Here is a 15178-nt window from a genome sequence, read left to right as displayed (position 1 = left end):
CTGGAACACACAAGCGCGAGGGGCAAGGCGGTGAGCCCAGGTGGCTCTCGTTCCTGCCCCAGCTGCAGGTCGCCGGGCAGCTTGAAGCCTGCACCCTACCTGGCACCAAACCCGGGGTTTTAAAACACAGTCTGCCCCCGAAACAATCCCCTCACACACTAGGCCAGGCACCGTCACTAGAAGCTGCGACAGAGAACCTGCCTCTGAGGTGGAGAAGACCTGCCCGGAGCCTGGAGAGCGGGGAGGGAGAGTGAATTGTAGCCACACGGGAAGAGACTTTAAAAAGGGCAGAACCCCAGGGTCACCGCCTGCAGCTGGCCTTCCACGCACCAGCACCCTGCTGAACTCGGAGTGGCTCAGGGACCCCCCACAGGGGTCTGGGTCCAGGCACAGAGACCTCAGTGCACATAGCAGGAAAAAAATCTGCAATCTCGTGGGGTGGGGGGGGTCCAAGTCACACAGGGAGTGGGCACAAAATAATGAGCAGAATGGGGACAGATGCAGGATGCTGCCAAGAGCTGAGCGGGGCAGGGGGTGGTGAGGAGGTCAGGGAGCCCCGCCTGCAGGAGGGGGGTTGCCGGCCACCATCCTGGCATCCCACCAACCCTGCGGACAAAGGTGTGGCAGACACACAGGCTTTGCGGGGAGCTCGTTTGCAGGCCGTTAAGGAGCAGCCAAGGGGGAACCCTCCGGAAGCCCACACTTGGTCACCTTCGCGCGGGCAGAGCTTCCAGGGTGCTCCGGGAATCAGAGCTCTGGTGAGGGTCGGAGGGTGCCCCTCACTGGTAATGTCCTGCACGGAGGGTGGCTCTGCCCGGCATGAACAAAGCCTCAGGAGTGTGAGGGGACAGCGAAAAGACCTCCTCCGCCTGCACCCCCAGAAGACACTGGTCAAGTGAGAGGGACCGAGGGGCCGGCTCTCCCACTCAGTGCCCATCACAGGGCATCCCCAGGGCCTCTGTGGGGCCGTCCAAGGCCCCCTGGCAGACACACAGACCATCAGGTGGGAGGCGTGGCCGTGCCCTCCTTCAGCTGGGATACCGAAAGTCAAGCTGGGCTGCAGCGGGGAAACAGGTGCTCCCGCACCCAAGCAGGACTTCAGTGAAGCTGCCCGTGTGGCCAAATAAAAGGGACGAGAACAGCTGTTTCCATGACACTTGCGTGTGGTGGGTGCTGCGGGAGCCTCACGCAGATTCCTCCGTGTGACCTCCTCCAGAGCCCCAGGGGACACAGCTAGAAGGCAGGAGCCAGCCAGGTCTGTGTGGGCCCCACGCTGTCTGCCGTCCACTCCGGGCCACCCGCAACACTGCCATGTCAGATAACGCGTCCCTCAGATAGAACCTCGGCCTCGCTGCAGACTCAACCACTCTGTCCCAGGGAGGCCGCAGCAAAGGGCACGGGGAGTCGTCCACACAACCCCCGGGTGCCAGCAGCTGGCCGGGAGACGCCCCCACACTGTCTGACCTCGATCAGAAATGCCCTGGGCAGGCCGGCAGGAAGGGACTGGGAGGGACTCTCTTCATCTTTCAGAAGCTTTAAGCAGGACCTGCTGTACAGGAGCCACCCACTCTAAAATGTAAGAATTTCCAAGTCACCAACTCAAGCCAATTCTGTGCATTGGAACAGGGACTTTTTATGGGCTCATCCTATTTCCTCTTGCCCGCTAGAGGGCGCTCCAGGCACGCAAAAAACCCCGTCTATTCGGTTTTAGGTTAAATCTCCTGCTGAAGATTTTAGTTATGGGACCACTGGCCATTTAAATATATGCTTTAAAAAAAGCTGCAGGGGGAGTGGGGGTGGCGTTCTCTCCTTGACAGCCCAACTCTAACCCCTCACGTCTCGTGCACTGAGAAAACGCCTGCAGTCCCTCCCCCACGACACTACCACCACGCACACCCACTCCGTGACCCTGACCGGGGTCCATCCATCCTTTGGCCAGGCTCCTGCCACAGCGGCCGGGGCCGGCTGAGCTCCGTGCACCTCGGGCCTCGGGCAGCAGGGCAGCTGGCTGTTCCTGCCCATCCAGACAGCTAGTTCTTGCCAGGGCAGTCTTGTCAGGTGTGGAAGGGCTGACACACGCTAATTCTATTTTTATTTGTATGTTTTGTGTTTTTCTTTTTGTTTTCTTTCTTTTTCACAGGCTAATTCTAAAGGAATTAACCAAAACAGGTTATGAACCAAAAACTGAGGAAATAATCCAATTTTCCTTGACATGACTACTTTTTAACTTACCCATATTTCTCACAGAGCAGTTTTAAAGGTAACCTTCCTCTGATTTTTAAAAACGTTTTAGGGGGTGGGCGCCAGGGCGTCAGCGAGTCTGTGACGGAGGCAGGGCCCTCCCCCTGCGTCACTTTGGTGAGAGAAGGTTTAAGTGACCAGGAAGAAAACAGCGCGTACAGTACGGATCTCTGCTGCCTGAGGGGCCGATCGCATGTAAAATAAAGACTGTGAGGTATTAATAGAGCAAAATGAAACAATCGCAACATGCCAGAAGTCAGCATTATTTTAAAGGGGCCCCGAAGATAAGTAAACACACACCTTTTACATTGCTAATGCATTTTTACATAACAGAGAGAATTAAGATAACCTAACATAGAAATCAAGAGAAAATAAATTTTATTTTCTCCGAATGCGCACGTTACGTTGAGGCGGCTAAGCGATCTCTCCATAGAAGCACCTCGGGCAATGGGACAACCTCACATTCACTGCCAAAAGTGAGCCTCTGGCAGGAAACTGCGTCGTTTCAAACCGCTTTCAAATCCCTCCGTACGGACGACGAGACGCGAGTGCACGCAGGCGGGCTCCACCACCAGGACCGCACGCGCAGCCTGCACGCGGACGCCACTCACCCTGGGTGCCCACCAGGACCAGCGGGATGTCGCCGGTGTTCCGGTAGCTGGCCATCCGGCTGTAGTAGTGGTACACGGTCTGGAAGCTGATCTCGTCTTCCAAGCTGAAGACGAATATAACAGCGTCCACCCACATGGCAAACTAGGGAGAGAAGAGGGGGAGGGAGCTCAGGAATTGAGGGAGAGCCTCGCACCGCCTTTGGGAGCACACACGTGGTCGGCAGATGTCCCCTCCCCCCCCCCATCAGTCCGGCCAAGCCCGACTCCCGACTTCGCTGTGGCCAGCGCCGTGGCCTTACCAGCGCCCTCTCGTCCTGAGCACCCAGTGCCTGCAACGGGACCCTCGTCCCCTCTGCACCCAGGCCGCCAGACTCCAGAGAACACCGAGGAGACATTCTGACCCATGAGGACGTCCACCCTCTGTCCCCACCGCAGTCCTGCAGATGGAAGGCCCAGAGCCTTTCTGGGGACACTCTTTTGGTTTCCCACTAACCTCTCCTATGAGTCCCCCGGGGAGCCTCGCTGGACCCTCCAAGATGGGTGATCCTCCCCTTGGCTCCCATGGGTTCCTCAGAGACCGCCCTCCCCCCCCCACCCCCGCCCTGGCCCAAGGACCTACTCCCCTGTCCAAGGGGGTCTGTCCTTGTAAAGCTCAGCTCCAAGAATTCCTGCGGCGCCCTGTGAGAAGTCGCCCTGTATCGTTACGGAGATTAACAAACTTGCTGAAGATCTGGGAGGAAAATGAAAACCCAAGAGCGGCCTGACTCTCGCCACTTCACTCTGGTCTCACCTGCGCCCAGGTGAGCCTACACCAAACCCGCTTTCCCGCACACAACTGCACTGTGGGCACACGCCGCCCCCCGTGATGCTCACAGCCGGCGCGCAAAGGGGGGCCTAGGGAACAGGGGTCCTCCTCGGCAGCCGCCCGCGTCACCGAGATGGGGCCAAGGTGGCACCAAACACCCTTTTCTTCCCCACTGAGAAGGAATTTTTAAAAAACCCCACTGCTCTCTCGAGAGGAGCCTGCAGCTCCCATCTCAGTTCTGGCAGCCAAGGGACCGGCTCTCACATACTCGGGGAAACTTCTGGTGGGTTAAGTTCCGACTTCCACATATAAATGAAGAACGTACCCCATTACGGGAGAACGTCTGACGTGATAAAACTTCCATAAGCCTCAAGTTCAAATGATAAACTCACAATTAAACGTGAACAAGAACTCAGAAACGAAGAATCCTGACAGGCCTGAGCCGACCTGATGGAACCTGATGTCCGTCTGGAGGCCCCGAGGACCAGCAAGGAGGCCCTCCCTGTCTCCACCCCTTCTCCTTGTGGAGTGGAAGGGCACCTTCAGAATGTGCTGGGCTGGGGGGGCTCATCTCCCAAGACCAAAGCTGCCACAGTCTGAACCCCCCTGCACAGGACACACAAACCGGGCCGTAACCTCTCCAAGGGCAGCTGACTGCCCACCCCCAGCTTCCCCAGCAACCGCCAGAAAACCACAGAGCAAGTTAACGAGCAGAAATCTCAGACTAGCCCAGGACGCCACCGGCAGCCACAAAGTCTTCGGAACCGGCTGGCGGTGGAGTGCCCGCAAGGATGTGGTATCGTGAAGACGCACACGGCACCTGCACACGGGGCCCGGAAGCAGCCTTCTCCCCGGGGACACTCACGTGCACTCTGCCCGCTGCCCGCAAAGCCCACCCGCAGTTTTGAAAGGCTCCGCCTCGACACCCCCAAAGCAGAAATCTCCAGGGTGAGCTCCAGGGCCAAGTAAGGTTTCAGAAAGAAGTGTGACTTCGACAAAGGACTGGTCCTGGGGGAAGTGCGTACACTTTCTCGTGGCCAGAGGCCAAGGTGGAAAACCCACCCCAGCGCTGGCGGCTGCCTCAGGGCGCTGGACGGTGCTCCAAGCACCCTCCCCCTGGGGCATGCCCAGAATCCCCAAGCTGACCCCTGACCCCGGCAGGCACCCCTGACTCAGCTCACAACCTGTGCTTGGCACACACTGTTTGAACAACCCTGAACTGGGCAGTGAGCGCACTGAAGAAGGACGTTTCCACACTCACACTTTCTAGTCTCTAGGGTGCCCGCTGTTCAAGGAACTGTTGAAGACGCCATGCTACGCTGCACGCAGGTTCGGTGGGGGCTGACTGGGGGGGAGGGGCGGGGGAGGGGCAGCTACAGAAAGTTCCAGATGTCAAGTCAACTGAGCTGACAAATCAGTGTGCCTCCCCTTCATCTTAACATCAAGAAAGTGGCAATCAGCTGCACAGCCTGAGCTTCCCTCGGGGTTGTATCTGAAGGAAGAGCAGAGTTAGCCTCTCAGAGACGAGAGTTTCGTGGTGTTCCTGTCACCTTCTGCTGAGCGCACTGGACGGATTCCTAAACCCAGCTCACATGCCTGCAGTCAGAAACTCTACCAGGAGCTGCCGGTGTGTAATACTCACCTGTGCCTCTGGGGGGCCCCCTTCATCTCTAATCAGCAGCAGATAGCTCTGTCCGTCAACCACAATCTCTTTCTTGAATCTGCCACCTGCCACACACACAAAAAATCTCGTTATGCAAGAAAGACAGGTTGTGCAGAGAGCAGACAGACGTGGGCTTCGCTTGTGGAAAAATACACCCTGGGCTGTTGCCCCGGGGGCCGCTCTGAGCCTTTAAGAGTGGGTGTTGGATCTGCCTCCAGCAACCACTAGGTTTTCAAAGACCTGAACTCAGATTTAAGTATTTGTCTTAAAGAACCCGTGTCTGTTTCTGCTTAGAATACACAGCCTCACACGCAAGGCCAGGACGACTCGTGGCCCAGAAGGGTGGAATTTTAACGTGGGCGTCCATCCAGCGAGTCTCACCCACTGGGTGCGCTTGGACGCACAGGGCGCCGAGACCAAGGGCCCGGAAATGGTCATTCTCTTGTTCAGTTTGCAAAACGAATTTGCCGTGCCGGTCAGGTGCCTGGGCTACGGCACGCTGGCACATTCGAGGGCCGGGACCTGTATTCTCCTCAAGGGAAACCCAGTTCTCGGTGCGAACACAGAACGTCATGGGATGGTGTTTCGCAGTCACAGCGCACAGGGGAGGGAGGTGCCGACTACTACACAGGGTTAGACAGGAACTACTGACAGCAGCTCCGCGAGGAGCGACAGCAGTGCAGCGAGCGGGCGGAGAGGCGTTAGGACCGGGTGGGTTAGTGAGAAGCCACCAGGAACCCCTGCTGGACAAGGCAGGAGGGGCAGCCACATGGAGGTAGCAAGGGCTGTCCCTAGACATCAGGTGGGGGCTCCCTGGGGGACCACACCATGGCCATACACGTCTCCCAGGATTGCCCTGGACCGGCCTGCCGGGCTGGAGAGACCGCCGCTCTGGGCCCCTCTGCATCTACAAAGAGAGGCCACCTTCCAGGACTTGGGGCTCTGAGTCCAGCCCAGTGAACCCTCACCAGGGTCCTGAGCCCCCTTCTGAGAGAGGAACACATCGGCACCTGCTCTCACGCTTAGCTCCTTGCACAGATGCCTTCCAGAACTCCATCAAACCCCCAAAACACCAGGCTTTGGAGAGCCAGCTGGCGGGACCTCCCACCGACCCCAGAGCCTGCCTGTCGGGTCCTCCGCCACCCACAGCCACGTTTCACTTCTCCACCAGTGGCCCGACGAGGGGGACCTTGCATCGCCAGCGTCCAGGCTCTGGGCCGTTCCCGCACCCGAGAAACAGGTACCAGGGCCCCACACTGCGGTCGGCTGCTGTATGAGGTGGCGGCAAACTGGCCAACATATACACACACACACGCACCTGCTCCCACACTCCTTCCTGGGTACCAATGAGACCGGTAAAGCGCCCTTGCTTTGCTGGACGTGGTTTGCTCAGTAATAAAAACCAAGGACAACTTTCCAATATTGAAATAAAGCAGATAGCCTCTCATGTTGACCCCTTTCAGCACTGTCGCCAAGGAAACAGCAGAGTCTGCAGGGACGAGTCAGCAGGAAACGCTTGCAGTGGGTCCAGACACAGCAGGAGGGCCAGCAGACGACTTACTTACAGTCCCCAAATCGCCAGCTCCTCGTAAGCAAGAGATCTCAACGCCCCCTCCCAGCTAGGCTGTGCAGCTACAGAATGAGCTAGGAGACACCAGGCACCAGACAGGAGCCCCCCCCCCCCCCCCCCCCCCCGCCCACTGTGACAGTCATGAGACTGAGCGGACCAGCTCCCCACAGGTCCTGGAGCTGCCCACGCCTCTGGGGCTTCCGGCCTCCAGAGCTGAGAGACAACACGAGTCGTTGTTCCAGCGCCCCCAGGAAACTAACACGCCCCCCATGACAGGTTCCTGCACCCCCCACCCCACGCTGGCGTTCCCCTGGAGGGGAGCACACGCTCCACCTCCCTCTTCTCTCCCCCCTTGTGCACGGCTGTGGTCTCTGGCTTGGCAGCCTTGAGCCAAGGGCTTCAGACCTAATTTTCATCACCTCTGTAAGGTGGCGAACATTCCTTTTCGCATCTGTGAGGCCCCTTCTGGTTCCAAAGTCGGCGCTCTGCATACCCCCTCCCCCAACACATCGTGCATCTGGGACAACTGTAACAGAACAACAATAAAAGAGATATAGTGTACCTTTTCAATATTTTATACTTGCGAACACAAGCCACTTGCAATCAGCTTTTTGATTTCTTCTGGTGTTACACGTGCATCAAGAAATGAAAATTAAATACTTACATCCATTTGCCACGAACCCAAAGGTTTAGTAAGGAGGTAAAACCGGGCCAGGTGCATGAGCACCCACCCAGGCTGTGAGAAAGTAGGGGTGAGATCAACACAAGTTAGAGATGGCAGTCGGTCCCGTCACACCGCTGAGCGCCAGCGGGCTCACCTGGAACGCGGCCTAGCAGGCGAGCAAAAGAACCTAAGACTCGTGTCCTACAATCGACTTTGGAGACAGAGGGAAGTCCTTCGGGTGGAAAGGGATGTGGCTCCAGGCTGGTCCTCAGTCAGCGGCGGCCACCGCCGCTGTCATTATAAATTCAACCCCAGTCAACCGATCACTCCCTACCAAAATCCTTGAGGGCGCCACCAAACACGACACCCCATTTCATTTTTAATATGCATTTTTAAAATGTCTACTTTATAACCCACTTTCCAATCGCTTTCCTGCAGGTCTACTTCACCCAACACTGCATCCTCGCACCTAACACATAGCCTGGCCCGTGGTGTAAGACCTTCTCTGGCTGCCAAATGCTACCATGCGACATTAAATCACTTCAGGGACAATTTCGTTTTTACGGAGCCTCCCTCCGCTCCGTACTGGAAGCCATCGATACGTGCCTGGCTCGGTACACAGGTGTGTGGGGGCGAGGCCGGCAGGGCCACACCGAGCTGCCCGTTGGGACCGCAGACCCACCAGGGCTGTGTCCTGTGACGACGTCTCCATGCGAAGGGGAACGGAGCCCCCGCCTTCACTTACGTCCACTCCTGCCACAGATGCGGTGTAGTCATAGGACCGAGAGAGGCAGAGGAGTGGGCTGGATGGAATGAAGCCACCGCTGCTGGACTCCATCTTCCTGAGCTCCGCCTCACCAGTTCAACCTGCTCAATGTCCGGTGCACGCAAAGGCAGTTTCCAGGGTTCCCGCCCTGGTGCTTGCCATCTGGAGTGCGTCGAGGTCTTTCTCTCCCCAGTGGGTGAGAGGTGAACCTGAGCACACCCACCGAGAACAGGGGTGTGGACATGCATGTGCTGTGAGCAGCACACTGGAAGAACAGACTTGTTCTTTTCCCACAAGTCCGGCAGAAAGACGTCCGGGAGCCCCTTGGAATCCATCTGCAGCAGAGGACCCTGAAGGTTTCGAAGCCTCCGTCCTGAGTCCTGGCCCCCGGCCGCAGGAAGCAGCTCTGGATCCGGGCTGCTGGGGTTCGGTAAGCGGCTGGATTCCTTGCACAGTGACACTGAGACCAGACGGGACAGAGCCACGATGGGCCTCTGAAGTGCACGGGCAGCCTGCACGGGGAGGTGTCACTGCCCCCTCTGCGTTGCTTTACGTGGGGCGGGGGGGGGGGGCGGGGGGGGCTCTGAGTAAACCCTGCCACAGACACTGGGCATCTGTATCTGTCCCCTGTCACTTTGGCTACCTAGACCGAAAGCTCTCAGGGCATCGCTAACCGCCGGCTCGCCACCAAAGTGTCAGTGACCACGGCAGCCTGGCAGCTCGTAGCACTTGACAAGGCACTTTCTTCCCACATCACCTCCACTACTCCTCATGGCATCTCGCGACACAAAGGCCACTGCCGACATCCCATCTCCAGCTCAAGACACAGAGATCCACTGACAGGAACCGCGGCCCCAGGCCACCCGTTCTCCTGCCGTCCTCTCCTCTCGGAGCCTCTGCTCAGGCGAGTCTGCCGAACACGGCCCCGCCGCCCTCCTGTGACTGACGAGCGCCCACAGGTGGCTTTGAGAGCGCAGGGGGCTGCCTTTCCTTACTCCATGCGCCACTCAGGAAGGGCTGTCTTCAGCTCCCGCAGTCAGCCCCGTGCTCAGGAAGAGGAACAAGAAACCCACCTGCCTATCGCTTTGTTTCATTTTTATTTTTGCTGTTCATCTGCACGTTTCCACGCAAGCCAAGAAAGAAAATTTGTCTTGCATTTGAGACCCCAGGTGTGCTACACCCCGTCTGCATGAGGAAGGGGAGGAGCTTCATTCCAGCATCAGATCGGGATGCTGTCCATCAACCACGGTCCCCCTTAGGTGCGGGCTGGCCTCAGGTGGGCCCGGCGGGGCTGGGTCCCCTACCACCAGGGCTCAGAGGCTATCACCGGCCCAGACGTCTCTAACGTTCGCCTCTCACTTTCCCTTCCTTGCTTATCCCCGAGTCTCGCTGTGTCCTGCTTGCTGGAGTCGAGTGGGGCAAGAGGGACGCACTGAAGGGACCGCAACCCTTTTTCATTTCTCTCTAAGGGAGTATTCAAAACTTTCAATCGCAAACGTGCCGGAAATGTTTAAAAATTAATTCTACTCTTTTAGCTCCGGTAAAAATACTGATGTCAGAAACTTGCTAACATTTCTGGAGAGGGTTTGTATTGTGACCTTTAAAAGAAATAGCAGACCACATATTTTTACACTGGGAAAACATTTTACTGGTAACATTTTAGTTTACAAAGTTTAACCAAGTCAGATTTCATTTCCTCTGCCAATTTTTTTAAACTCACACTGATTTTTTTTTCTAAGTAACTACTGTGAAATGTACCAACAGGAAGGGCCTCCTGTGTGGTGACCACTATGGTTTCCACCGCAATGCTCGGGCGGTGGCCGCGGGGACAGGAGGACTTCCCGTGAAGGCCAGGGTCTCTGATGAGCCCGTTTAACCCACATGGAAGAAAAAGGAAAACGGGAGACGAGGACAGTAGCTGAAGCTCCAGGTTGGGACGTCACTATAAATGAATTTCCTCTCCCCCGTTCCTAATGAAGTGAGGGGGGAAAGTGGAAACCAAAAGCAAGAAACCGCACCACCACTGAGGACAGGGGCACAGGGTAAGCACATGGAGAACCTGGCCAACACCAGCCGGCCTTAAGAAAGAGAAGACTCCACAGCCAGTGGAAGGGGCTCCTCATCCCAGGCGGACGACCCCCGAAAGGGTGGTGGGAAGGCAGGAAGAGGTGATTCCGGGACCGCAGCGGGGAGGGAGGGCATGCAGGGATTGTTTTGGGCTGTAATGCAGGAAGGGAGCACCCAGCCCCGGCCGTGGCCCACGCCCTCCCTTGCAGGCAATGGCGATGGGCGGCTGGCGAAAGGGAAAGTGGGTGGTGGTCTGTCTCTGTCCCTTCTCTGGTGCCCCCACCACGAGGGGCTCCTGCCTCAGGAAACCAGCCAGCGGGTGCTCCTGACACCCGACGTCTGATGGGCACTGAGAGAGGGAAACCGGGCGGTGCAGCTGCCCCAGAGCAGCACCCGCCTCGGCAGGGCAGGGCTGGGCAGGTCGGGAGTGAGGGGGGGACAGCAGGCACAGAACTGCAGGAGGGGAAGGGGAAGTGGGAGGAGGAGGCAGGAAGGGAGCAAGCAAAACACAGCCAGTGGGGAAGAAAACAAACCCCAAAAAGCAGAAGGAAACCCCTTAGAAGTGCTTCCATCCTGAACTCAGCTTCAGGACAGGCCTTCAGAAAGACAAGTTCTCGGGGTGGGGGGTGGGGGAGGAGGTGAAGTGGAGACCCCCGAGCTGAGGGTCAGCCTGAGGGTCTTTCTGACTTTGATTCAATCTGGCTTTAAATACTAGCTTCAGAAGTCCTCTCCCCCTCCCGAGACCTAGCCTCCCCCACCAAAACCAGCAACCACTGAGACCCCTGAGGCAGCAGAGGACAGTAGCCTGGACAGGACGGTCACAGGTCACGACCTCTGTGGGCTAAAGGTCACGTCTTGACCTGAGTTCGGTCTCAGCCCCTGAGCCCTGAGGTGGCGCGACCCCCTGGCCACTTTCCCACAAGAGCAGACAGAGGGACCCAGAGTCAGACCTCAGCTGTCCTCAACTCCTGGGGGGTGATTTGTCACCCTGACCTCACCTCTGGCCAGTCAGTTCCCAGCTCGACCCTGAGCCCCTAACCCTAGTGCCCTGTGACCTGCCCTATAGAATCCGTCACCCAATTCCTCTGGGAGTTCGTCCGTTCTCCTGGGTGACACCTGTCACCACAAGGCGGTCAACATTTCTCCACCTCCATTCTCGGTGTCTGCGGCCCCAGGTGGCTCAGCTCTTTCTGTCCTGTAACAAGGAGGAGATACATTCCAGAAGGAACAAATAAAATGTGACAAAGGGCCAAAGAGGCACTGCTAGAAACTCAGTTCTGACACTGAGAAATAGCTGGAAACAAACACAGTCAATGAGATTAAAAAGAAAGAAAGTATTTAGAAGCTAATTGACAGGAACACAGAAAAATAAGCCTAGCAACAGAATAAAATGGTATTTCTGACAACAAACCTCCGACAAACCACCTAAAGGACTATTCAGAGAGAAAATACAAAGCAGCGTTCCCGAAACGCAGAACAGTCTCAATCTGCTGATCAAAACAACGTTCCGGAAAAAGCCAGAGCCCGATGCCACTTTAAAGAAGAAACAGCGGAGGCCCTGGTGGCAGACCTGGAGCACCAGCCAGCGGAGGCGGGGCTCCTCGCCAAGCAGCGGGCTTCCAAAGCGCCATCCATCCGAGGGGCCCCCTCCAGAGGATTTGGAGATTTGGGGAACAGCTAATTTAATCACTTCTTGCACGTACATAAGTGTTTTTGAAACTGAATCGCAGAACAGCCGACGAGCGTCATACACAGAGCCCAGGCCCGCGGGATGGGCCGGCAGGCCAGTGCTCGCAGAAAGCAGCACACACCGTTAGGACGCCAGGAGACTCACAGCTCCGCACCGGCTTTCCACAAACCTCAGAAACTGTGCAGACAAGCACCTCACGCGTCCCGCTTCCTCGTGAGTGACAAGTGACACATGTGATGCCGGCTGTTGACGTGTGGCACTTCAGGTACACTTTGGGGACAAGTCACTGTGCATTTACCGCTCAGCACTGGGGCTCCTACTGGAAAACGTTTACAGAACGAGGAGGCTCCCGTTACAGATTCAACTTGGAATTTCCAGCCCCACTATTCCCGCTGCGTCACTGCTGTCGGACCTCGTTAATGGACGAGCAGCCCGAAGTGGAAAACAGGCTGCCCTGGCTGGGGTGGCTCGGTGGGCTGAGTGCTGGCCGGCCATCCACAGGCTTGCTGGTTGGACTCCCAGTCAGGGCACATGCCTGGGTTTTGGGCCAGGTCCCAGTAGGGGGAATGCGAGAGGCAACCAGACATTGATGCTTCTCTCCCTCCCTTCTCTAAAAATAAGTAAATAAAATCTTTAAAAAAATAACAATCTTTAAAAAAAGAAAAGCAGGCTAACGTGTATACTTTTAAAGTGCCATTTGTGTGGCTCACGTTTTCTTGACATTAAGCAAACAAAGCCGAAGTTAACAGGATGCAAAGGCAGATGTAAAACTGAAACTAGAGACTCTACAGCCCTGTTCTGTGTTCGTAAAAACAGCTTCATTGTCGTCTTTCATCAGCCAGGAGTCCTAATGCATCAGCGAGGACGAGTACAAGGCTCATCAACGAGGCACATGGTGCCCGAGATCCACACCAAACATCCTTTAAAGACACGAGGCTGCTGCTCAAGAAGAAGCTGCAAACTAATGCTTGAGGAAGTGGTTTGTTGCCTAATAGTTAAATTCGATTTCCTTATATTTTCCTCAAGATGTTAAAGGAAAATGTAAATTAGCAGTTTAAGAAATAAAACCTATTAAGAGCTCTCTCCTCCAAATACTGTCCTTCTAAGACTGAAAGAGAACAGAACTCTGGACCGGCGGGTGGGCAGGTCTGCCTGGGCCGGCCTGGCAGACCCGCCCAGTTTCACTCCAGTTAAGTTCTATTAGTGTTTCCCTCATAGACAATACATAAACAATACCAAACACTGCAACCGCTGAACGTCATTGTTACATATGTAACGTTATCATACGTAACAACGAACATCACCCCAACACGGGGTTGCCTGTAACAGCAGCTGCAGCCTCTCAGGAACTTGGCCCTGAGCAAGGTGCCCCCAGACCCACCCCCACACACTCCGACTTCCCTGCAGAGCTGGGTTTGGAAGTCAGAACCCAAGCCCCCAAAGGCTCACACACTACCCTCCACAGAACTCAGTACTTCCCCCAGAAGGCCAGTGGTCCAGCGCCAGGCACCCTGCTGCAGCCGGCACAGGGCTGAGCACCCAGGCTGGGAGTCGCCCGCACCTGCAGGTGGGCTGGCAGCAGAGTTCCTTCTGTGACAATGCAGGTGAGGACGGCGCCTGCCTTGGGTGGCCACGGCGAGCGGCGCACAAGCTGGTCCACACCTGCGACCTGCCAGGCTCCGCATGCGTCACAGGGGCCGCATAAAAATGAACAACTGCCACGTCACAGTGCCGACTCCGTGAATTCCAAGTGGAAAATCACACACCCAGGGAGAGCTTTGAATGCAAATCCAAGGGAAGGGAAAACCAAGGCCACAGTGGCCAGGTGATGGAAGACGTGCTTCTCACACTCAGGGCTCAGAGTAAACCTGGGGCCTTTCCTGACACTCTGTCCTGGTCCCACGGGCTCCCGCGAGCAGGGTAGCACTTCCTTTCCCGAGTCTGAACAGCTCGTGGAACTGCAAACCCTGGACAGAGCCGCTCAGGCTGCTCCAGGGAGCGGCTCCGAGAGTCCGCAGGAGTTGTCTGGATACTGAGGCAGGGGGGCGGCGGGCTTCCGGGGCTCCCATGAGCAAGTGACAAAGTGACAGAGGGGACTGTATCCGACCCGCAATCGACTAGTGACCCCGACTGGTTCCTTCTCGTGGGCATGGTGTCTGCAGGAGTCCTTCTGTGTACCTCTTCTCCGACTGCTCACGTCCGCGTGTCACCTCCCCCACTGGGCCGGCAAAACACGATCCACCGCTCAGCAGGTCCTGGGCGAGTCCCCTCCAGTGCCCAGCGCAGAGCTGACGCCGCCAAAACAATGAGCGCGACAGAGTCTCTGCCTCATGGAGCTCACCGTGGAGGGTGGCGGCGGGAGGAAGAGGAAGCTGACAAGGTGAGACGAGCTGCGCAGGGGAGGGGCACCGGGTGGCCCTGGGAGCCGCTGAGCAGGGCAGGCAGGTTTCAGATCACTCTCAGGAACCGCAGTGACAGCCAAAGCAGGGAGGGGGCCGGTGCTGCAGCTGTGCTCGCGCGTCCCAGCAGCGCTGCTGGCTCAGGTGGTGAGTTAAGAAACACATTCAGGCACGCGCATGTTTCTTTGGGGGAAGATGTGCCTGCGGTTACCAGTTGGCCTTAGTTTTCGCATTCTGCACATTTACTCCGAGCGCCAACAACACACTAGGGAAACCTAGAGAGCAGTGGAGATTCGGGAGAAAGCCCAGCCTCACCTGGCATGGTCAGATGGGGCTTCTCGGGCAGCCCCAGCCCAGCGGCCTGACACGTGTGTCTGCAGCAAGAGCGTGAGTGTGGGGGCCAGTTGATGGGGGCGATTCAGATACCGACACTCGGGCAGGTGGTCTGTGTCCCTCGGGTTTTACGGGCCCGAGCCGGCGTTCGCCATGTGAAGACACCTTCTTGTGGAATAACTGGTGGCATTGCACTATGTTTGAGGGGGCGGTTCTCGAACTGGCCGTGTAGAAGTACTGCTGGCTTTAGGGACTATCTGTTCACTCACAAGTCTCTGAATACGAACGAGGTGTTTGTTTCAAGGCACGAAAAAGGGGTGGCTGCTATTAGCTTCACCCACATGGAGAAACCAAAAAGCCCCACGTGTT

At 56.8% G+C, this 15178-nt stretch overlaps 1 protein-coding gene across 9 annotated transcripts in view; it reads right to left on the bottom strand.

Moving 5' to 3' along the window:
- The window catches only part of AGAP1 (ArfGAP with GTPase domain, ankyrin repeat and PH domain 1), a 409905-nt gene that overhangs the window by 246432 nt on the left and 148295 nt on the right, over nt 1-15178 (bottom strand). For 8 of the 9 annotated variants that reach the window (XM_045197998.2, XM_045197999.2, XM_024564316.3 and 5 more), the window contains 2 exons: nt 5300-5385; nt 2853-2994 (listed from right to left, as the gene is read on the bottom strand). The exons of the other annotated variant lie outside the window; for it this stretch is intronic. In XM_045197998.2, the coding sequence (XP_045053933.2) occupies nt 2853-2994; nt 5300-5385 (228 nt within the window). The remainder of the gene's footprint in view (nt 1-2852; nt 2995-5299; nt 5386-15178) is intronic. 9 annotated transcript variants of the gene reach the window in all.

This window comes from Desmodus rotundus, chromosome 2, assembly GCF_022682495.2.
Source record: "Desmodus rotundus isolate HL8 chromosome 2, HLdesRot8A.1, whole genome shotgun sequence".
Lineage (NCBI taxonomy): Eukaryota > Metazoa > Chordata > Mammalia > Chiroptera > Phyllostomidae > Desmodus > Desmodus rotundus.
This window is presented reverse-complemented; position numbering and strand designations above follow the sequence as displayed.